General features: G+C 40.5%; 2 protein-coding genes across 7 annotated transcripts in view; one reads left to right on the top strand and one right to left on the bottom strand.

The window, feature by feature from the left end:
- MMS22L (MMS22 like, DNA repair protein) overlaps positions 1-9443 on the top strand; it is a 92122-nt gene extending 82679 nt beyond the window's left edge. Inside the window, exons 20-24 of one of the 2 annotated variants that reach the window (XM_075597500.1) lie at positions 2678-2889; positions 3415-3581; positions 5111-5207; positions 7907-8074; positions 8938-9443. In XM_075597500.1, the coding sequence (XP_075453615.1) occupies positions 2678-2889; positions 3415-3581; positions 5111-5207; positions 7907-8074; positions 8938-9019 (726 nt within the window). In that variant the 3' untranslated portion in view covers positions 9020-9443. The remainder of the gene's footprint in view (positions 1-2677; positions 2890-3414; positions 3582-5110; positions 5208-7906; positions 8075-8937) is intronic. The other variant, XM_075597501.1, reaches the window with a different exon arrangement.
- A 3176-nt stretch (positions 9444-12619) lies between these two features.
- Positions 12620-20192, bottom strand: part of KLHL32 (kelch like family member 32) — a 236107-nt gene continuing 228534 nt past the window's right edge. For all 5 annotated transcript variants that reach the window (XM_075597504.1, XM_075597505.1, XM_075597502.1 and 2 more), the window contains 3 exons: positions 18509-18701; positions 16820-16914; positions 12620-14100 (listed from right to left, as the gene is read on the bottom strand). In XM_075597504.1, the coding sequence (XP_075453619.1) occupies positions 13939-14100; positions 16820-16914; positions 18509-18701 (450 nt within the window). In that variant the 3' untranslated portion in view covers positions 12620-13938. The remainder of the gene's footprint in view (positions 14101-16819; positions 16915-18508; positions 18702-20192) is intronic.

The following is a 20192-nucleotide window of genomic DNA, read 5'->3' as shown; positions in this document are numbered from 1 at the left end:
TTCCTTTTAGACTCTTGTTCATGAAATGTATTCATATATACAGATGTAGCAGACGTTCTCAGCGCACGAAGGAGCCATTATTTTAAATTGGGGTGTGGCCAGAAGGTGGCGGGGCTAATGCCAACGCATGCAGTAATGTCTAATACATGTGTGTTTGTGTGTGTGTGTGTGTGTGTGTGTGTGTGTGTGTGTGTATATATGTATATATATATATATATATATATATATATATATTATATATATATATATATATATATATATATATATATATATATATATAAACGAATAGATGATACCGTTCTGTGGCTTATGAAATGCTTTTATTTGTGCGAACTTTCGAGATACACTGATCTCTCACTGATTTTGTGTATCTCGAAAGTTCGCACAAATAAAAGCATTTCATAAGCCACAGAACGGTATCGTCTATTCATTTTTGATTATTAATCTTGGCTAACACGGTACAGATACACACACATACACACAACAAAAATGAGACGTGCAGGCTCCATAGTGTAAAACAGTATTAAAAAGTTATTTACTAAAGATGCTCACTCACATACATTGTGAGTGCGCATAATGTCACTGCATCTTTATGAAATAACTTTTTTATACTGTTTTACACTATAGTGTGTGCGCTTCTCATTTTTGTTGTGTATGCGTGTGTATATATACTTTTTTTTATTATTGAATTTATTGATGCACAGAACTAAGTACGAGTTTCCCACATAGGAATATTAAAAATTAAGGGGTCTGCGAGAATCCTTGATAAATTTCATTTAAATGTCTTTTTTTAATGTGTCCAGTTTTCTGGTAAGTCTTAGTTTTGGGCACGAATTAATATAGTATGACATAAGCAGAATATGCTCACCTATTTTCTACCACAGGTATCCAGTAACACTGCTCTAGAATTATTCTGACAGGAAATATGTTACTATTGCAAACATTTTTGGTTATTTGTAACCCTGCACATCTCAGTACCACTGCAATCCTTGTATTTTTCTTTGCTGATTGTTGTGATCACTCTTGGAAAAAGTAGTATGTACACTGCGGGGTCTCTGGCATTTTTAGTTATGAGCTCTTTGGACCTTGTTTCATAACCATAATGAACATACAGTACCTTGCTTTTAAATAGGCAATGTGTGCTATTTGTTTATCCAATTGCTGCCTATCCATGCCCCATGTACCTATCCTTGCCCCATGTACCTATCCGTGCATCATGTACCTTCCATGCCCCAAGTACCTATCCATGCCACAAGTACCTATTTATGCACCATGTACCTATCCATGCACCATGTACCTATCCATGCATTATTCCCTTTAAATCTAAACGGTGTTTAACAAAAGGAATTTTTCCACAGCAAAAGAGAATGTATAGCCGGGGTGCGCAAACTTCTTGCGCTGCCCTCCACCCCCCCCCCCTTGCCTGCTCTCCCCCTGTGTCACCCCCCCCCCTACGGTATCAAATGACACCCCAGGTCATGTAATGTCATTTCACGTGACCCACAGCGTCATTTGACACCGCGTCTCCATGGCAGCAGGTGTCAAATGATGCCATGGGGTAATGTGACGTCACATGGCCCCGCGGCGTCATTTGACGCCACGTTGTCATGAAGACGAGTGGACACAGAAGCTGGGTAAGTGAGCCACGGCCCCAAAGAAAGTCGCGCGACCCCCGTTTGCGCACTGCTGCTGTACAGAATAGATAATATAGTTGAGCAGATAATAAATCTTAATATATAAATTTGAAATTTGTGGGGTTGTTGGTAGATGTGGTGAATCTGATTGGTCCGTGGGTCTGTCACTCAGCCTCTGGCCAATCAGATTGGTCCGTATCCCTGCCCCGCACGCCTCTCATTGGCCTGCGTGGCTCTATGACATCACCCAACCGACACTCTCTTCTCCTCACTCGCAGCTCACCTTCCCCCTCTGCCTAACCCAACTGCAACACACACGCACCCAGCGGCCCGGACCGCCGGCTCACCCCATCTCCCCCCTCACCCGCAGCTCACCTCCCCGCCGGCTCCCCCGCCTCCATCACCCCCCCTCACCCGCAGCTCATTGCGCGTACGCACAATGCTCCCGTTACCTAGGGAGGGAGATGGGTGGGGTGGTGGAGCAGTCACGGCGCCGCCGCCGGACTACACCCCCCAGCTTCCCCTGCGAGCGGGTGACGCGCCGGTCCCGTGACCCGCTCCCCCTTGCCTGCTCTTCCCCTTCCCCACGGCGCTCCCTTGCTTGCCCGTGTGGGGAGGGAGATGGGCGTGGGGTGTGTGTGTGTTTCACACTGTGTATGTGTCTCACTGTGTATGTGACACTGCAGGGGTGGGACCAGAGCTGCGCATGGGGCAGACCAGAGCTGCGCAGGGGGGGGGGGGGGCGGAGCTGCGCTGGGGGGGGGACCAGAGCTGCGCAGAGGGGGGTCGGGGCGCGAGAACGGAGTTGCGCAGGGGGGGGGACGAGAGACCGGAGCTGCGCAAGGGGGGGGGGGCGCAGAAAGACTGGGGGAGCGGAGAAAGAGACGGGGAGAGGAGGGAGCGCAAAATTTTAATCCCAGTCAACGCCGGGTCTCTCAGCTAGTACAGGAATAAGTGTGCTAAACAAAGGCAAACAGGAAAGTAAGAACGTGTGCTGATTCTTGCAAATCTAAGGTGGAAAATGTCTAAATTTGCATTCACAGGGTCTGTCCATCATATGCCGTCAATCTCAAACACAGGGTGCCTACGTGAAACAGCAGCTGAAAACCATTATTCAGCAGTATTTTGGGCGATTTCTACCTAATTCGCCATCTGTTGCAGGGGTAGGGAGCCACCCTATGCTTATAGCATTGTGTGATTCTGTGCAGAGCCCACACACAGTGCATCTCAGAAGGACAGTAATGCAAGTCATAAGGTAAGATATAATTGTGCGAGTATTTAACATTTTACAAGGAATCAAAAGTACAATCACTTATCTACTGAACATCTATGCATCAGTCAGTGTTTTTACTCACTGCGCCAGATAATAATTGGGTGCCCACTGAGTTTTCTTTTGTTTGGACACATCCATCCCAAACACTTCTTGCAAAATGAAAAATAGAGGCTACAGAAACGATATTGATGTCTCCAGTACCTGATGGTTTGGGGAGATTTGGGTGGGGGGAGGTAGTTTTACAGGATTTGCAAAACATTAAGTTGTACATCCAGTTGTATAAAAACCAGAACATTTGATGGAACTGCTTCTTTAATAGAAAAATAGAGCATTGTAATAGCTTCATGAGTAATAGACACTCGGTATGTTGCACTGCACTTAGATTATGGGCTACAGAGAATCAAATCTTTGAAAAATAATTAAAATCCTCTACAAACTGATTTGGCTTTTAAGTAACTTCCCGTTTTTATCTTTGTGACCATGAAATGATCAATTTTTCTTTTACAGTGACAGCTACCTGCAGTTCAAGGGTCACTCCCCACCTCCTCGTTTGGCCTCTATCCTGTCTTTCATCCTTGATGTTTTCCAGAGAAGCAAGAGCATTGATGTGGGAGACACTGAGTTTTTTCTCCCTCCTGTACTAAAGTGCTTGATATTGGTCAATGAGCCGCAGGGTAAGATATACTGTAAGAACTTTATATCTCCAAATGAGTGGGAGGGGACTTTGCTGCTTTTGATAAGCTGTAAAATGCTGCTGGCAGAATCTAGATGCTAAAACTGCTGTCATAAACATTGCAAATGACAATTTATTAGAGGAAAATATAAACACAACATTAAAGGTACAATTGCAAAACTTTCAGTAGAAATGATCAAGGTGTATATGTTTAGTGTACATATTACGTGTTGGAACAATACAATCCTTTATGTCAAAGCCTGACCCTTATTTTTCACATCTGCTAATCTGTCTATTAAATGCAATATGGCATGTGATGATTGGGTCAAACGTACCAAGTAAAACTGGATTAATAAAGCATAGGACATGTTTTATCAAAAAACTGCATCAAGGAAAGATTGTCTCTGGACTTTAAACATGTCGAGAGTTTGAAGGTACTGTGTACATGCTGGGACTCCTACCCACAAATCATATCAAATTGCATTACCAACTTTTTAAATTAGTAAGGGATCCATCAGATCAGTTTTTCTTTGATATTTCTATTCTCCAGGTATGGTGGGAAGATGCATATTGAGTCTTATCCATAAAAAATGTCAAGTGCATTATAAAATAAAATACTCTGTAATTTTGTTATGTAGCCTCGTTAGTTATCTGTGTAGCCAGAGCGATAGGATATTGGTCAGCTGTACAGAAACCTGCTTTCACTGTGCCATTTTAAAATCCTGATTATCTCCTGGTAGTTCCAGTGTTTGAGTGCCCCATTGTATTCTAGTCAATTGTGACATTTCTGCAGTACAGTTAATGATGGATCCTACGCAAATAATGAATCATATGACCGATTATGCAATTTTTTTTAATTCCGTTAAAATGCTACTTGTCTACTGAACCATTGTATGCAATATCAAAAAATCACAGTGACGTCCGTTATCAGTATGACCCTTTCAGTCACACGACATATGTCCTACAGCCTGGTGTTTTTAGTGTGTTTGCAGGCATCTTATGTTTTTGTTGGGGGATATTTCCCCTATTATATAAGGCAGACGTGCCGGAGATCTTTTCACATTATTTTGTCCAATGTTTTGAGCCTATTATTAATTCACTGTAAATCTTATGTACAGAGCATTACATTTTTACAACACAGTATATAATATTATATACACAGTACTCATATATTTGCTGCGTTTTATGAGTAAATGTTTAATGTTACACATTTCTTGGAGAATACGTGAAAATTGGATCAGATAATATGACATAACCAATTAAAGGTCAGGGAAAAAAATGAGAAAACAGAAAGGAACCAGGTCTGTGTAGAGAACTGGGCACAACTACAGTATAGATGCCTGACAAATTCCGCATTTCGAACAAAGTGGCATTATCATGTTGTTATATGTAGCTCAGCAGGTTTTCTGGTTATTTTCAGGGTGGCTATCATGTTTGTATTTTGGAAGTAAGACCATAAGTAATGCAGATGAATCTCAGAATATTGACTATTCATGTCCCTGTCACATGCATTGTTTTTTTGTCTTTTAGTTAAAAAGCTATCTACTCAAGCACTTCAGCATATGGTTGAAGGTGGCCAAGCTGCCCCAGATGAGGATGCTATAACTCGTATGACTTCTATTTTAAGGTAATTTGGGGGGCTATAATTGACTGCAAGACCTTTGTCTCAAACAATGGCATAACATTTCTATTATACCTATAATTAATTGGTTGTGATCCAGCCGCCTTCTCCGAATAATGGCACTACATCTGCATTAAGCCAGTTTTATGTGTAGATAGGGAATGTAAATAAGGAGACCCCATATTATATCTATATGTTGGTCTTTATTATTGTAGTGGTATTTAGTAGTGGTAATTACTTCTAGTTGCAAAAGAGTTGAGACTCTGCCCTGGAGTTATCAAAGTGTGATTCGCTGTATCGTGCCCGAATCAGAGATACCCGCCATTTACTTTTATGGCAGATGTTACCGATTCAGGTGCGATGCAGCTTATTGAGCTTTGTTGTCTCCGGGACGCTATCTCGAATTCTAATTCTGTTGGCCTCGCTCCTAATTTATCTTGATGAGCTTCAGTAGAGGGGAGTGTACAAGACAGTGTTGTCTTGTTCACTCTGCCAATGTTTCTGTTTTTTAAGAAACTTGGTGGAAGGTTTTTAAAGATCACAAGCCAAGGAAGGGTATTTGTGTTCTTTCAACTATGTGTCCATAAGGACATTCACCATCTTCACAAGTTTCACTTACAGTGCAGTTTAATCTAGTTTTATTGTAAGGATTTGCTGTCTTTTCTTGCTCTTTGAATTTGTTTTCATATGAACAAGGTGAAAGTACAGCACTCCGGCTCACTGTGGAGAAACTACTACATCTACTAAAGGTACCAGAGCAAATACAAACTGGTTAACATTCAAAAAATGCATAGTGCACTACTGCACCATGTATTTTTGGGGTGTTAAATAGTTTATTGGATACATGTACAGTGACGAGAAAAAGTTTGTGGACGACAATGATAATTACGGAAATTCCATAGTTTTTTCATGATAACCTTCTTGAATCAAACCCAGTCTTTTCTTAAATATCCAATTGGGTTTATATTAACCGATGCCATGTCTTTTGAAACAAAATGATGAATGAATTAGACACACAATGAGTAATTAAGAGTCGGTGTATGTGCAAAAGTAAGTGAAACCCTGGTTTTATCCACTAAATGAAAGAGTATAGTTAGAATCAGGTGTTTACATAATTAAGTAGATCTTCAGGCAGAGTTTGGGAGGCCCGCCCTATATAAAGATCAGAAACTTTGTGAGTTTGGCCTTCACCATACAGGTGTGTGGAAACACATCATGCCACGATCAAAAGAAATCTCTGAGAACCTCAGAAGAACAGTTATTGATGCTCATCAGTCTAGCAAGTGTTACAAAACCATTTCTAAGGATTTGGGGCTAGACCAATCCACTGTTATTGGAAAAAGTTCAAGACCAGTCATTCTACCCAGGAGCGGTCGTCCTAGCAAAAGGAAGTCACAAAGAACTACAGAGATCTGTAGGCCACTCGCGCCTTGGCTAAAGTGAGTGCTCATGACTCAACTATCAGTAAAAGACTGAACACGAATGGTGTTCATGAAAGGATAGCCAGGAGAAAACCACGTCTCTCTAAAAAGAACATTGCTGCCTGTCTGAAGTACGAACAGAACCACCTCATCCTAACCATGAAGCATGGGGGTGGGAGTGTGATGGGTGGGGCTGCCACATGACCTGGACGGCTTGCCATCATTTGCACAACCATAAATTCTGTATTGTATCAGAAGATTCTAGAGGAGAATGTCAGGTCACCTGTCCGTGAGCTGAAGCGAAAGTGGGTCATGCAGCAAGACAATGATCCTAAACATGCAAGCAGATCTACAAAAGAATGGCTGTAGATGAAGAAATTATGCTTTTTAGAAAAGCCTAGTCAATGTTCAGACCTAAACCACATTGAAATGTTGTGGCAAGACCTTAAGCGAGCTATCCATGCAAGGAAGCCCTCAAATGTCAAGTGAGTTGAAGCAGTTCTGTAAGGATGAATGGGCTATTATGCCTCAAAACCGATGTGAGAGACTGACCAGTAGTTACAGGAAATGCTTAAGAAGTTCCACCAGGTACTGAATCTAAAGGACTTGGATTAAGATCTAATAACATTTTAGGTTTGAAATATGTGAATATCCTAACCCGTTCACATCCTTTTTCTCGCCACTGTATGTATAGTATTTTTAGAAACATTGAATATTATGGAATCTGTTACTTTGGACCCTTTAGTATAGGTATTATTTTACCTGTTATTTTAGATGGCATGAGCCTTAGTGAAATGTTCAGAACAACTTTTAAAATATACTGAGCATTATTTTACAAGACACTGATTAGTGTGTTTAAAATAAGCAATCACTTATAAACATTAGTGCTTTCTGGTAGGCTGTGGGTGGATGACAGTTCTCCTGATTTATGCTAATTTTTTTGTCATCTGTATTGTCAGCCGGTGGAAAGAAGAATTACTTTGTGGTACAACTTGAATATTTCAGTCTTCAATATTTTGCAGTTTTTATTATGTTACAGCAATAAGGCACACATACTGTAACGACGATCCTTTTGAAAACCAAATTATGGATTGGATAGTTCGGCATTCTGCTCTACTAGTAACATCTTCTGGGTTAGTCTTCAGCACATGAAGAACCATTTGGGTCATCTAATCCTAATAGAGCCAGCAGTGCATGGTTGCTGGACCCCTCAGTTCAGAAGGGCATGTTAGGTTTGAATCTCTTGAATACTTCTACGGACTGTAATATTTTATGTCTTTGTAGACAATTTGTTCAAGACAACAGTGGAATATATGACCACCAGATATACATCATCTTGGAGACCCTCTCTGTCTTAAACCAGCCTCTTGTTATTAGCCTGATACCCACAATGACACAGTGCCTGAAGGAATCCGAGCACAAACGTGGACTAGGCAGAAATGCTTCCTTAAGGTGATGTGCTTACTTCTGTATCTTTTGGAATTGTCAAGATAAAGAATTATAACCTTTAAAATAGTGAACCCCCCCCCCAAAAGACATACTTTTAACATAATCTGCAATTACAGAAGATAGGTTGAACTTTAAGACCTGTACATTACACCAGAGAGTTAGTACTTCTGTTTATACTGTACCTCCTTTAGGTGCAGTCCCACTTCACTGATCAATTTTATTTAGCAGTACCGTATTACTATCATTTCCCTCTTGCATCATGATCGTATAGTTCATTGTTAAATTCTCTTGGTTTTCTGGTTTGAAAAAAATACAGATCTAAAAAGCATACACCACTACAACGATTTTGCTTTACTGATCTATAACTCTGCCATTTTTACTGCAGCTTTGGAATTACAGGTGCATTTTTGCTCTCTATTTAGTATGAGCACATATAGCTATTAATACATGACATGTATTGTTTATTCAATCATATTGGTTTTTTTTTTTTTTTGGTTCAGGCTTACATTTGCAAAGCTCCTTAATATAACGTTGGCAAATTATATGAATAGCAGATATTAGTACAGTAAGTGGCACTACACTTAGATTTTAAATTGTACCCCTTGCTTTGACCTGTTCGGCTACTCAAACTTTGAACGCCATCTAAATGAATTAGAAGCTACACTGCTGAAGCCCATTCTGCATTGCTGTAGCACACAGGTACTGCCCATGTATGCTTCAAATCACTGTCCCCATCACGGCTATGTCCTTGTATATCACAATTACTCTTTCATGTCTAAGTCATATCTTTGTTCTCATCTGATCAGTGGCAGTGGGAAACAGCTTTATTTTTTCCATTTGTTAAACAATATTTTCCCCTTCCACAGAGAGTCTTACAGAAGATTGCTCTCACATTTGGGTGAACGTGGAAACGCTGAGCTGCAGACACTGGAAAACGACAGATGCTAGCTGGGAATATTTTGTAGGCTAACCACCAGAAATTGACTTTTTATACTTGTAACATCCCCTAAAAATATTGGGGCATTAAATGAACTGATATTTGTACTCACAATTCTGTATAATACATAAGAATGTCATGACAAGTGGCTTTTTTTGTCTATGCAATGAAATTGCAACGTCACTCAAAACGTGGCTCGCGTCCCTCTCCGCACTCTTCCTTAATAAGCAACAGACTGGATTTTCTTGAAAGAGCATTGGCAATAAATATTTTGTATAAACATTGCTTCCTCTGAGAAATGTTACTTTGTGACCCCAAGTTTATAAAGTTCAGTGCAATTTCTAACAACAGCACCAACCTTGTTTAGACCTCTTCTGTTTATAGTAACACTTGGTTATCGTGATAAAAAAAAAAAAACGCATTATTGGATAACTGGCTATAAAACATCACGTGAGGTTTTAATGCAGGAAGCAAATGGCCGCAGCACAAGGTTGTGACGATTCTATTAAATGTACATCTTGTCACATAATACAGGTATATGCTGCTTTAGAAAGTAACATGATCGGGTATATTTTGTGCAAAATGTTTCTGGGCAACACTACAAGAAATGTTTTCCCTGGTGAGATCTCTACCTTAAATGTGTTCAAGTTGTGGATGTGCACTTGCTGCTATTCGTATATCTTGGAAATGTGTCTCATGGTGATTCAAATGCAGAGTCTCTTCTGTATAATTCCAGGAATATTTCCTAAAATTTAGTAATATTTAAAGGTGGCTGTAGACGGCAATTGCCAGAATTATCCCACAAGAGATCAAAGGGATATGGGTGCTCACTGACCTGTCCCTCTCCACTTCCGCCATGCAAGTATACAAGAATATGAAGTCCTATTGAAGTATTGAGTCTTCCAGCTTTATTTAAATCGTGAGTAAAAGCAAATTCCATAACAAACTAAACAAAACGTACCTGTGCCAGGAAGCTCCTCTGTCCTACTAGGACCAATAGAAGGGCCTCGTAAGCTTGAGCTGCTACTCCTTTCATTTGAAATGCATCACAGGATCATACGTGATTGGTGTTTCTCCTTTGTTCGTCTTGTGCCAGTATGATCCAACAAGGAATTAAGCCACGTCAAGTTGGGGGTAGTGTAAAACTTTCATAAATCAGGTTCCATCGGTCCATGTAAGGCTTCCTGCTCTCCTTTTCACAGGTGTTATTGTTGTCCTAATGGTCAAGGGGGTAGGCTCTCTCCTCACAAGTTGTATTTTTCTGGTACATCTTGGTACAGGATGCCTTCGGGCTTCCCTATTACAGAGCCAAGGAGAAAATGTGCCCAAAGTCCCCTAAATGCCATAATAGGTTTGTTTGGCTAGTGGGAAGCAAGCAGATGTAGGCTTACCTGTGGTTCTAGCCATGGTGCAAAAAATGTATGTTCCTGCATTTGTGCTAATCAGTAACAAGCTTTAAAAGGATCTTGTTACTGGTGTTTGATGCTATGTTTGTATGTGAGGGCCATGGATAGGGAAACAGGCCTCGCTGATTCCGCCCAGTATTCCAAGCCCTAATAATTGTTTGGTGGGGGTGTGAATCTTGGGTGGGTGGGTGTGAATCTTGGTTGGTTGGTTGTGAATCTTGGGTGGGTTGTGTGAATCTTGACAAAAAAAATTGCCCTTAACAAACATGGCCGCCGGTAGATGCTGACCAAACTACGTCACTATTCACCTTCCCTGATTGGCCACCAGCCAAATGGTGTGGGGGAGGGGGTGGAGCCTGGAAAGGCAAGGGGGGGTTCGGTTACCCACGTGAGGTGTTTTGAGCGCGAGGCGCCGGCGCATGGGAGAGACAAAACGGAGGGCGGGAAACGGCGCGTGTGCTCGGGGGGACGGCGACCGTTACAGCGACCCGCGCACCGAGAGGAGACCCCTCTACCTGTTAAGCTACCCACCCCCCGTTAGATACTCACAACGCCTGCCCAGGCCTGTAGTGACCCCCTTCTTGTCATGTGTGCCCCCATTGTGTACCCCCTGACCTCGGTGTATCAGCACTTCCCTCCATTATATACCCCCACCCACCGTGTCTGTATTTGCCCCTGGTACAAATGCCCCCTGTTCTTTGCGTATATACTCTCACCCCCCACCCCCCATACACACACACACACACACACACACTGTGCGTCTGTATTTGCCCCTGGTACACATTTCCCCTGTTCTGTGTGTATATGGGTTCTCTGCTGGTCAGTGTAGAGTTTCTTTCTTTGAGCCCTTGCAGTGTGTGTATACTCCAGATATCTATATCTATAAAACTGAAAACATTGCGGCCAAGCTGGGTTAAGGGCGCCCCAAGGGGGAAGGCAGCGGCCATGGGTAATGGACCGGGCGCAATATTAGGTGAGGGGGGGTGGTGTTGGCGGTGTGGTGGGGTGGTGTTGGGGGCGGGGGTGGCTCTTGCCAGCGCACGGTACCTCCAGGTGGTGAGTAATCCGCAGGGAATGAATCTGCACTGAGGTTATTTTCAGCGGTGAAAGCAGGCGGAGAGGTGGGAATGTGTTGATGTGATGCGTCCTCCCAAAGCTCTGTGATTGTTGCGAGAGTGTGGCAGTTGGGTAGGCGTGGTCAGCGAACCACGCAGGCCAATGAGAGAAATGGGGGGGCCGGGCCACGGACCAATCAGATGAGGCTGAGTGACAGACCGACAGACCAATCAGATTGCCCTGCAAACAAACAACGTGTTCAGTTTTATAGATATGATCTATTAATCTGTTCTGGTGAGGTATTTATTAAATTTTTCGGTCTGGTAAGGGGACTGCTTTTGATAATTTCATTATTCGTTTGTACAGCAGTGAGGAGAGCAGGGAATCTTATAGAGGCTAATGGAAAGCTAACTGGGCGGAGAGACTACAAGAAAAGGAATTAACAGTAACTAAGATCTCTCGAACCCTGGAGATCTTCAACATGGCATGCAGGACAAGGATTACTGAAGTACAATAATACATTTATAATTCTTCACATTTTTTAAAGATTTTCACATATTACTTAAACCATTTTTTTCTGGCAGTGTCTCTTACTGTAATTTTGCAATGGTTAATGTTTACATATTTTGTTCACTGCTGGTTTCCTGCTCTCTTTAGAAATCAGTGTTTTGTTTAACCCTTTGGGTGCCTAATGATGTAGCCACCATTTAATGGGGTTTGGCACTGCAGGGGCCTCATAAAATTGTTGCTCCGTCATGCGCTTTCTAGGGGAGATCTAATAAGAAGAGGAGTGACGGATGCTCCTCCAGCACTCAGACGGTTAATGTTCATTCTATAGGTGTTAACCACTCATGACCACAAAGACAAAAAAACATGGTCTGAATTACAATGTGATTGTGTTCATTAAACGATTGTTTCCACTTCTATACATCATGGGTCCCTCTGATGTATTTGAGGTCGGTGTGAAACTCGAGGTTCAATTAAACATTTTGTTTTCTTATGGTATATTAAAATGAAGCATAGTTTCATGTTTTAATGAACCATTCACCTCTTATAACTGACACCAGTTGTCTGTGCCTTAAATCAGAAGTGTTTACTTTAAGGGTTAACTTACTAATTATTTCTCTCTTCTCTCCCCATCCCCCCCCCCACACGCACATCATTTTAATTCTGACCAATTTTGTTAAGTCTTTTTGGAAGCGAATTGTCATGTAATGGGAAACCTTATTGATGGACACTTTGTTTATAAAACAATGAGGAGGGTTCATGAAAATGATTGGCTGAGCATTATGCTATGGTTTTCTTGTTTACTATATCATCTTTGAAACCAGATGTTTACTTCTGCAGTTTTTTTTTATTCCAAAATGAATGATGTGAGCGGTAAAGCGGAGCATGGTAAATGTACTTCACTTTTGAATTGCTATTAGTTCGGATGCTTCTAGCGCCCATACTTCCCCGGCTGCTTAAATTCCAGAGTCCAAAATAAAAAGGAGGGAGGGCTACCCACTAATGTGTCCTGACTGGGACATTGTACTAAATATCTAAAAGCTTTTACTTTGATTCCTTTTCTATGTTAAATGTTTTTTTACACTGGTTTCATGTGTTTTGCAATGGGAGACTATAGTAGGTGAACTCCTTAACGCGGCTGAGAATCTGGGTGTATCAGGGTGTTCACACATTACAAAATGGCACATTTAAATATGCAGGGTTGTATATACCCATTTTATTTATATGTACTTATGTGTGCTGTTCAGTAGCTTATTAGCAGCAAAAGCAATCTGCTGAAAATGCAGTGGTTTAACAACTCTTTATCACATTTCTTGTGGTTTTTCTCCCTCTTAAATATGCATTTCAATACGAATCTCCATTCTGTAGCTCGATATGTAACTGAATAATTGTGATACATTGTTTTTGTTCCACATTCCCTTTGTAACCACACACATTGATGAAATTGCATATGTTTGAAAACAGTTATATATACAGTATATATTGCCCTTAAATTCTTCTGTTCTCAAATATTTACCAGACTTTACATGAGTTGAAACAAGCTATACAGTACTAAAACGGACAGGGGGTTGGGCGGGTGGTGGGGGGTGAGAGTGACTGTTCAGATTTGTGTCAGTTGATATGATTACTAGACAAGTCATTCAAACCAGAGTTAACGAAAGACTAGCATTTTGCATATTAAGCGTTCATTGTTGAAGAAATACCTTATAATAATAATTTCTTATGTAACGCTGAGTGTGTACGTAGAGTTTTGCAGGCACAATGATTCCCTGCCCTGAAGAGCTTACAATCTAAGTTTTGATGCCATAGGCTCAATGAGATACAGTGACTTGCCCAAGGAGAGCTAACACTGGGATGTGAACAGTGTTCATCCATTTCAAAGGCAATGTTGCCATTAAAGCTACTCAAGCCCAGATAGAGATTTCTTTCTTTTTTCATATCCGAATCCTGCGTTCATGATTTCACATGGTGCCTATCCTGTGATGAGGTACTTGCAAAGTCTGGAGATTGGGACACGTGAAGTAGGGGGCTGGAAGAAAGCATGCTGCTATTCCGTTGGAAGCAAAAGGCAATGTAGGTCCATAGAACACCTCCTCCTTGCCTTCTCTGCTAATGTCCAGCACCTAATAGAGCAGAACAGAGAAAAAGGGGGATTATGATTTCACAGCAGGTACTGTACACTGCAACAATGATGTACCGTGAACAGCAATTGAACAGCACACCAGGGCTGTATTATCTCATGAGTTCTCAACTCCAGTCCTCAAGACCGCTCAACAGGTCAGGTTTTAAGGATATCCTTGCTTCAGCACAGGTGGCTGAATCAGTGGCTCAGTCAAAGACAGCCACCTGTGCTGCAGCAGGTATATCCTTAAAACCTGATCGGTTGGTGGCCCTTTTAGGACTGGCGTTGGCCACCCCTTCTTTAAACACTTTCATAACTACTGTATAAGCTTTGGTCTCCCACAAACACATGATGTGTGAAGTGCTCCAATTTATTTCAGTTCTCATTAGAAATATAATTACCACACAATTTATAGGAGTAGCCGTTTCAAATGATTTTTTTATACAAGCTGTTCCCTCGTCTCCCTTCAGTTCACCGAAAACACTACTGCCCAAATTATCTCACATACTGTATCACTATTCTTTAGTTCTCTATGTGGGTACCCACACACACAAATCTTGTAAAGCTTCCTACTCTGCACTTTAAGCTGCTATCTAGTGGATCATTGCTAACACACATTGTTAAATCCAGTAAATGTGTGCGTATGTGTGTATATATAAAGTTTGGCTACCTGTGTATGCTCATTTACATGTTTGCCGTGAAATGTAACCTAAATCGGCAAAATGTCAGAGTTTTTTTTAAATGCGACAACATTTTAATGAATTACATAGTAAAAATAATGCCTTTTTTTTTCTTTAGTGTAACATTTTACCCTCATCGATGTTTAATAAAACAGGGTCATATTTGTTTTTTGGGTTTTTTATAAAGGATTTTGCTTTATAAAGTCTTTCAATCAATTGTAATGAGCATTTGTCAGGACGAACATCTAATTTCACATGTATATTCTAAATGGCTACTTTGATTCCTAAATTAAGCAGAAATGTTTCTAGACATGACCACCTTTATTCAATCTGCAGAAGGAGTGGGAATTCACATTCTTTTAAAAGAGATGAGATAAAACCTGGGTGCTCCAGTCCAGTCCTCAAGAACCCCGCAACTGGTCAGGTTTTGAGGATATCCCTGCTTCAGCACAGGTGGCTCAATCAGTGACTCAGTGTTGGCTTTTGACTGAGCCACTGATTGAGCCACCTGTGCTGAAGCAGTGATATCGTTAAAACCTGACCCGTTGCCTGGTCTTGAGGGCTGGAGTTGGCCACTCCTGCTTTAAAGTGTAGAAGTTTGAAGGAAAAGCCCCTGTTATTTAACGGACATGATATTGATAACACAGTTGGTTTTCTCACCCTCAGTGTTAGTGTAATTCCAACATACCGTATGACCTGAAAAGCAATGCTCTGTTATAAGTAAACGACAAAGTGACTGGAGACGAAGCTCTAAGTCTGATGTTGAATTTCTGTGTAAAACACCTTAAAGCTTGCGGGCCCCAGCTTTATGTATTAGAAGAATATGGAAAGGGGTTAATTTTGGCACTGGGGATTAACTACTCCCTGTGATGAGAAAAAAAAGTATCTCCAGGCAGAGGAAAGGCATTTCCATAATAAGGAGACCAGACTGGCAACATGCACATAAGGAAAGATGAAAGCTGCTAAATTAGTGGCCGTGATACAAAAGCAGCTTACTTATCACAAACCAACTTACGCAGCCGGTCCCAGGGGGCCTCTGTCTTCCTACATGACCTGGGATATAACTTGTAGTACACGGTTGTAAAGTTAACAAAGCGCAAATGTACAAGGTTTTATCGAAGAATAACAGATAAATATTGAGCGCTGAATATTTGGGGTGAATTTAAGAGCTTCTAAATACTTTAAATCATTTCAACTTTAACTCAACATAGTTTTCTTCACACGCAGAAATCTCTCGTAATTTCCAATGAAAGTGGCAGTATGGCGATTAGGAAAAGCACACGCTTAAATAAATGTATATTTTAAAGGGGTGGTTGGGAAATATAAAGCACTGCGTACCAAATATTGATTGTATCACACTGTATACTTTATTGTCTTATTTTACATGTCGGTAAACTTTTTTTTAACTTGTCGTTAAATTAATTAATTGTTTTTACTGAATAATATTTATTTTATAAAAGCTTATAGTGCTTGGCCCTCTGCCACTCAAGGGGTTAATGCCACTAGAAATGGCTTCTTGTCTGCTTATGTTTCCAGCTTCACATGCAGTTTAGATTTTATTCAACCTCTCTGTATCATGCAGGCTTCCCCACTTGACTGGAGAGCGCCCTTCAGAGAGGAGGCTGCTGGAATCGCACACTGACCATTAGCGGAGGTCACAAGTGGAAAATACATTCAATGTTCTCATTGCTGTTTTCGTCAAAAGGGTTGAAGTTCACAAACATTCAGAATGAGAGTTGAGAAGAAGGAAAGAAGATGCCCAGAGGAAAAAGCCAAATCTAGACCCGAGACTTGACCACAAATCCCAATTGTAGCCACAGTTATAACGTGTAGATATTTTACATGATCAATATAGAATAACAAAGTCATTTAACAGTTAGGGGGTAATTGTAAACTGTCCGAAATGACCGATTGCACCGCAACCAGCTGAAAGAAGACCCGATTGACTTAAATGGGGTTAACGACTTCTGACAATATAGACTTACCCCCTTAGTCATTTAAGGCATGGCATTCCTTAATATCTGAAACACAGTTGCTTACCTGTATACATGCTAAAGGTTCGTTTGTCCAAATGGAATAACCACCAACTAAATAAATTCTTCCATTGTGCACAGCAACTCCAGATTCATTTTGCCCTAGAAAAACATAAGTTTTTATTCTCAGTAGAAAGGTCCCTGCATATAGTCTCCTGCACATTGTTCTAGTGGCTATATTGGTTCTGGACAGGTATACAGGTTTGTTGCAGGTTGTGATGCATCTTACAGATCCGGCCTCAACGCTCTATACAGTATATCTAGTGGGTTTCAAAGGTTTGTATTAAGTTCTCAACTAAGATCAACAAAGCAATTTGTAAATGTAAAACACTCACTTAGTAGCAATCTTGGATTTTCTTTGTTATACAGCATGAATAACTGCAGAGGGTTATAATCTCTCCTGATGACCAAAGGCGACACTAGGTTTTTAATCACTTGCATCCAGGGGAATGAACTGTTTTGGTGGGGCATATTAATAGAATGTTAGGTGGTGACCTCAGAACCATGGTGTGATCTGTGGGTCACGCGGAGATGTTTGGGAAACACTATTCTTAATGGCCACCATGAGCTTTCTAAACCTGACAAGTCTTTTCTTTTAGATAAATGATCAAATAATCATCCATATTCAATATAAATATTCGGGCTTTGCACTTACAGCACTAAAAATACACATCAACTAATGTTAATGTTTTAAAGTTCTGTTTGAGTTACAATCAGGGCAAATAACGTGAATGTTAACAGCTTATTGAATCTTGGCATCTACAAGTGTGTGTGTGTGTGTGTGTGTGTGTGTGTGTGTGTGTGTGTGTGTGTGTGTGTGTGTGTGTGTGTGTGTGTGTGTGTGTGTGTGTGTGTGTGTGTGTGTGTGTGTGTGTGTGTGTGTGTGTGTGTGTGTGTGTGATCTTCCACTGTCATTTTTCAGTCCATATGTGGATTTGTTCCCCTTAAAAACTTTTTATATTGATTTTAAAGGATTTTTAATCTTACAACCAATTGTTCTCGATCTAATATTTTTGCTACAATGAATTTAAAAGAAGAACATATTATCATATAACGCTAATGGTGTAATATGAGGGCCTTCGTTTTGTCCTCACTCTCTTGAAGTTACAGAATCTGCCGTCACAAGGCAAAGCATTTAATAGAACGCTTCATTGTATTAGTTTCAATGGAAATCCTAGAAAGGTGCTTTCTCTCATCCTTCTCATAGATTATTCTATGGCACAATCTTCTTTTGCTTTCTGTGTCCATATAATTAACACGCAAATGATTTTCTATAAAGCTTACTTTGATTTATTTCTTTTAAACACCTTTCCAATATGTGTCTTTATAGTTTTATGAAGGTTTTTGACTTTTAAGTGTGCAACGCTCTTTGTCCCTTTTCTAAGGCTGTCCTTGAGGCCAAACCAAGACCTGTCATATATATTAAGTGTCACTCTGAGTTGTTCAACAACCATAGTGAACAACGCCTTATCTTTGAAGAGTTTATGCTGTTCTGTAACACATTCAGGATAAATTAGGCATTTTGTTATGATTGCAATAAACCAAATCTCTGCCTAGGAGCATATGTTTACAAAAAATAGTATTTTCTAAATTCAAATAGTGACCTCCACTAAGGGCATGTAGACTTAGGATATTGTATTGTTCTTTATTCTTGAATTGAACTCAAGTACACACATTTACCATATGGAACACTTGCCTGTGAGTAAGTTGAAGTTGCAGCGTGTCCATTGATCTGTGTCAATATTGTAGGAGTCTATGTGCCGCACCAGAATCCGATCATTATTGTAGTCTAAATCATTCCCACCTAAGACATAAAGCTTTCGTTGGACAGCTGCCATAGCATGGTATACTCTCCTCTGCAACATAGGGCTACGACTGATCCATTTATTCTGGAAAATGCAAATTGAGAATTACTGTGATATCCTGTAGTGCTTGGGGACATGTGGGGAAAAGAAGATCTACTAATAGGTAATGTTTCATGCAGAGAAGAATTCAGTCAATCAACATTGTGAATCCAAAGGGCATTAAGAATGTAGAACTGTGAACATCCTGAAACAGAACATTCCAACACTATCTTTCCCATGTGACCCCCTCTCTTAAATATTAAAGTTGCAAAATGTGTGTGTGTGTGTGTGTGTGTGTGTGTATATACATGCATACACACACACACACACACTTTATAGATAAGCACAGACACATTTATATAATGTCTTTCCATGTAATTTCATTTTATAATGTATAAAAAAATAAATGTATAACCATTTATCATTTACTTTCCATGCAGGATTTGCTGTTTAGAGTGATGGAGAAGAAAATATGGCTCAAAACGTTAATAGTTTTGGGAGGAATTTCTTTATAGTGTGCGATGTCTTCATCTGTACTATACAAGTAGTACTGATAATAGCTTTCAAAAATAAATCCCTAATTCTGCCTAGTGATATATGCTCACGTGTCACTTCATGGAATAGTATAGTATTGGGGATTCATTTTTTTAGCATTAGCAGTCAAGTCCCAAGACGCAGGGTTATAGGCGCCATCTGGTTTATAAAGTACACCTCTGTCCCCTGATTACAATGTTCCTCTCCTCCATTGCAATGCCTGCCAGGTGAACCACTGCCGAGGTAGAGAGGCAGAGGGCCCGGACAAGGTCAGCCCTAATACGTCAGTGTTTGAATACTAATCAGTGGTGGGGAAGCAGAGGTCACCGCAGCCTGTCTGTTAGCTCCTACCTCTGTGCTCTGTGGCAGATGGCAGTCATTATTGACTCTCTACAAAGGCCTTGCTTAAAGCCGTGCCCCATTGCAGAATGATAGAGCTATTGAGATTCAGAGCGGATACAAGCAGATGTGGTTTGCCAGAGCCCACTGAAAACAATATGCCAGCAGAATTTTAAAAAAGAGCATGTGTGTGCAAACATGAAGCAGTCCTCATTAAAAAAAAGTGTTTATTAACTGTTTGTGTCTAGAAGAAAATAACATACAATTAGCAATATAAACAGGCACAGCTGTGATGCTCCCTATGCGGGTTATAGATTTTAGGTATGGAGGATACTGTACTGTTCAAAGGAACAGTAAGGACAATAAAAGCCCAGTTTAACAATACGTAAATTGAATAACACCAAGTCTAACCTGTGGTTTGTGTCAAAACTATATACTGATTTTTGCAGTATTGCAATTCATGTTGTCATTTCAATAAATATCTTGCTAAGCCCTGAGACTTTATGTGCTCCCACAGTTCAGTTAAAATTCATTCTCATGTATAGTGTTGTTTCCCTAGAGTTTAAAATAGTAGGCAAGGTATACAATACTTGCAATTCAGTACGGCACGAAATGAAATGCCATAAAGTTCAGATGTAAATGGTATAATGTTCCATTCTGTTG

Source organism: Ascaphus truei, chromosome 4 (genome assembly GCF_040206685.1).
Source record: "Ascaphus truei isolate aAscTru1 chromosome 4, aAscTru1.hap1, whole genome shotgun sequence".
NCBI classification, from domain to species: Eukaryota; Metazoa; Chordata; class Amphibia; order Anura; family Ascaphidae; genus Ascaphus; species Ascaphus truei.
The sequence above is the reverse complement of the archived record's forward strand: the minus strand, read 5'-3'. Positions and strand labels throughout refer to the sequence as shown.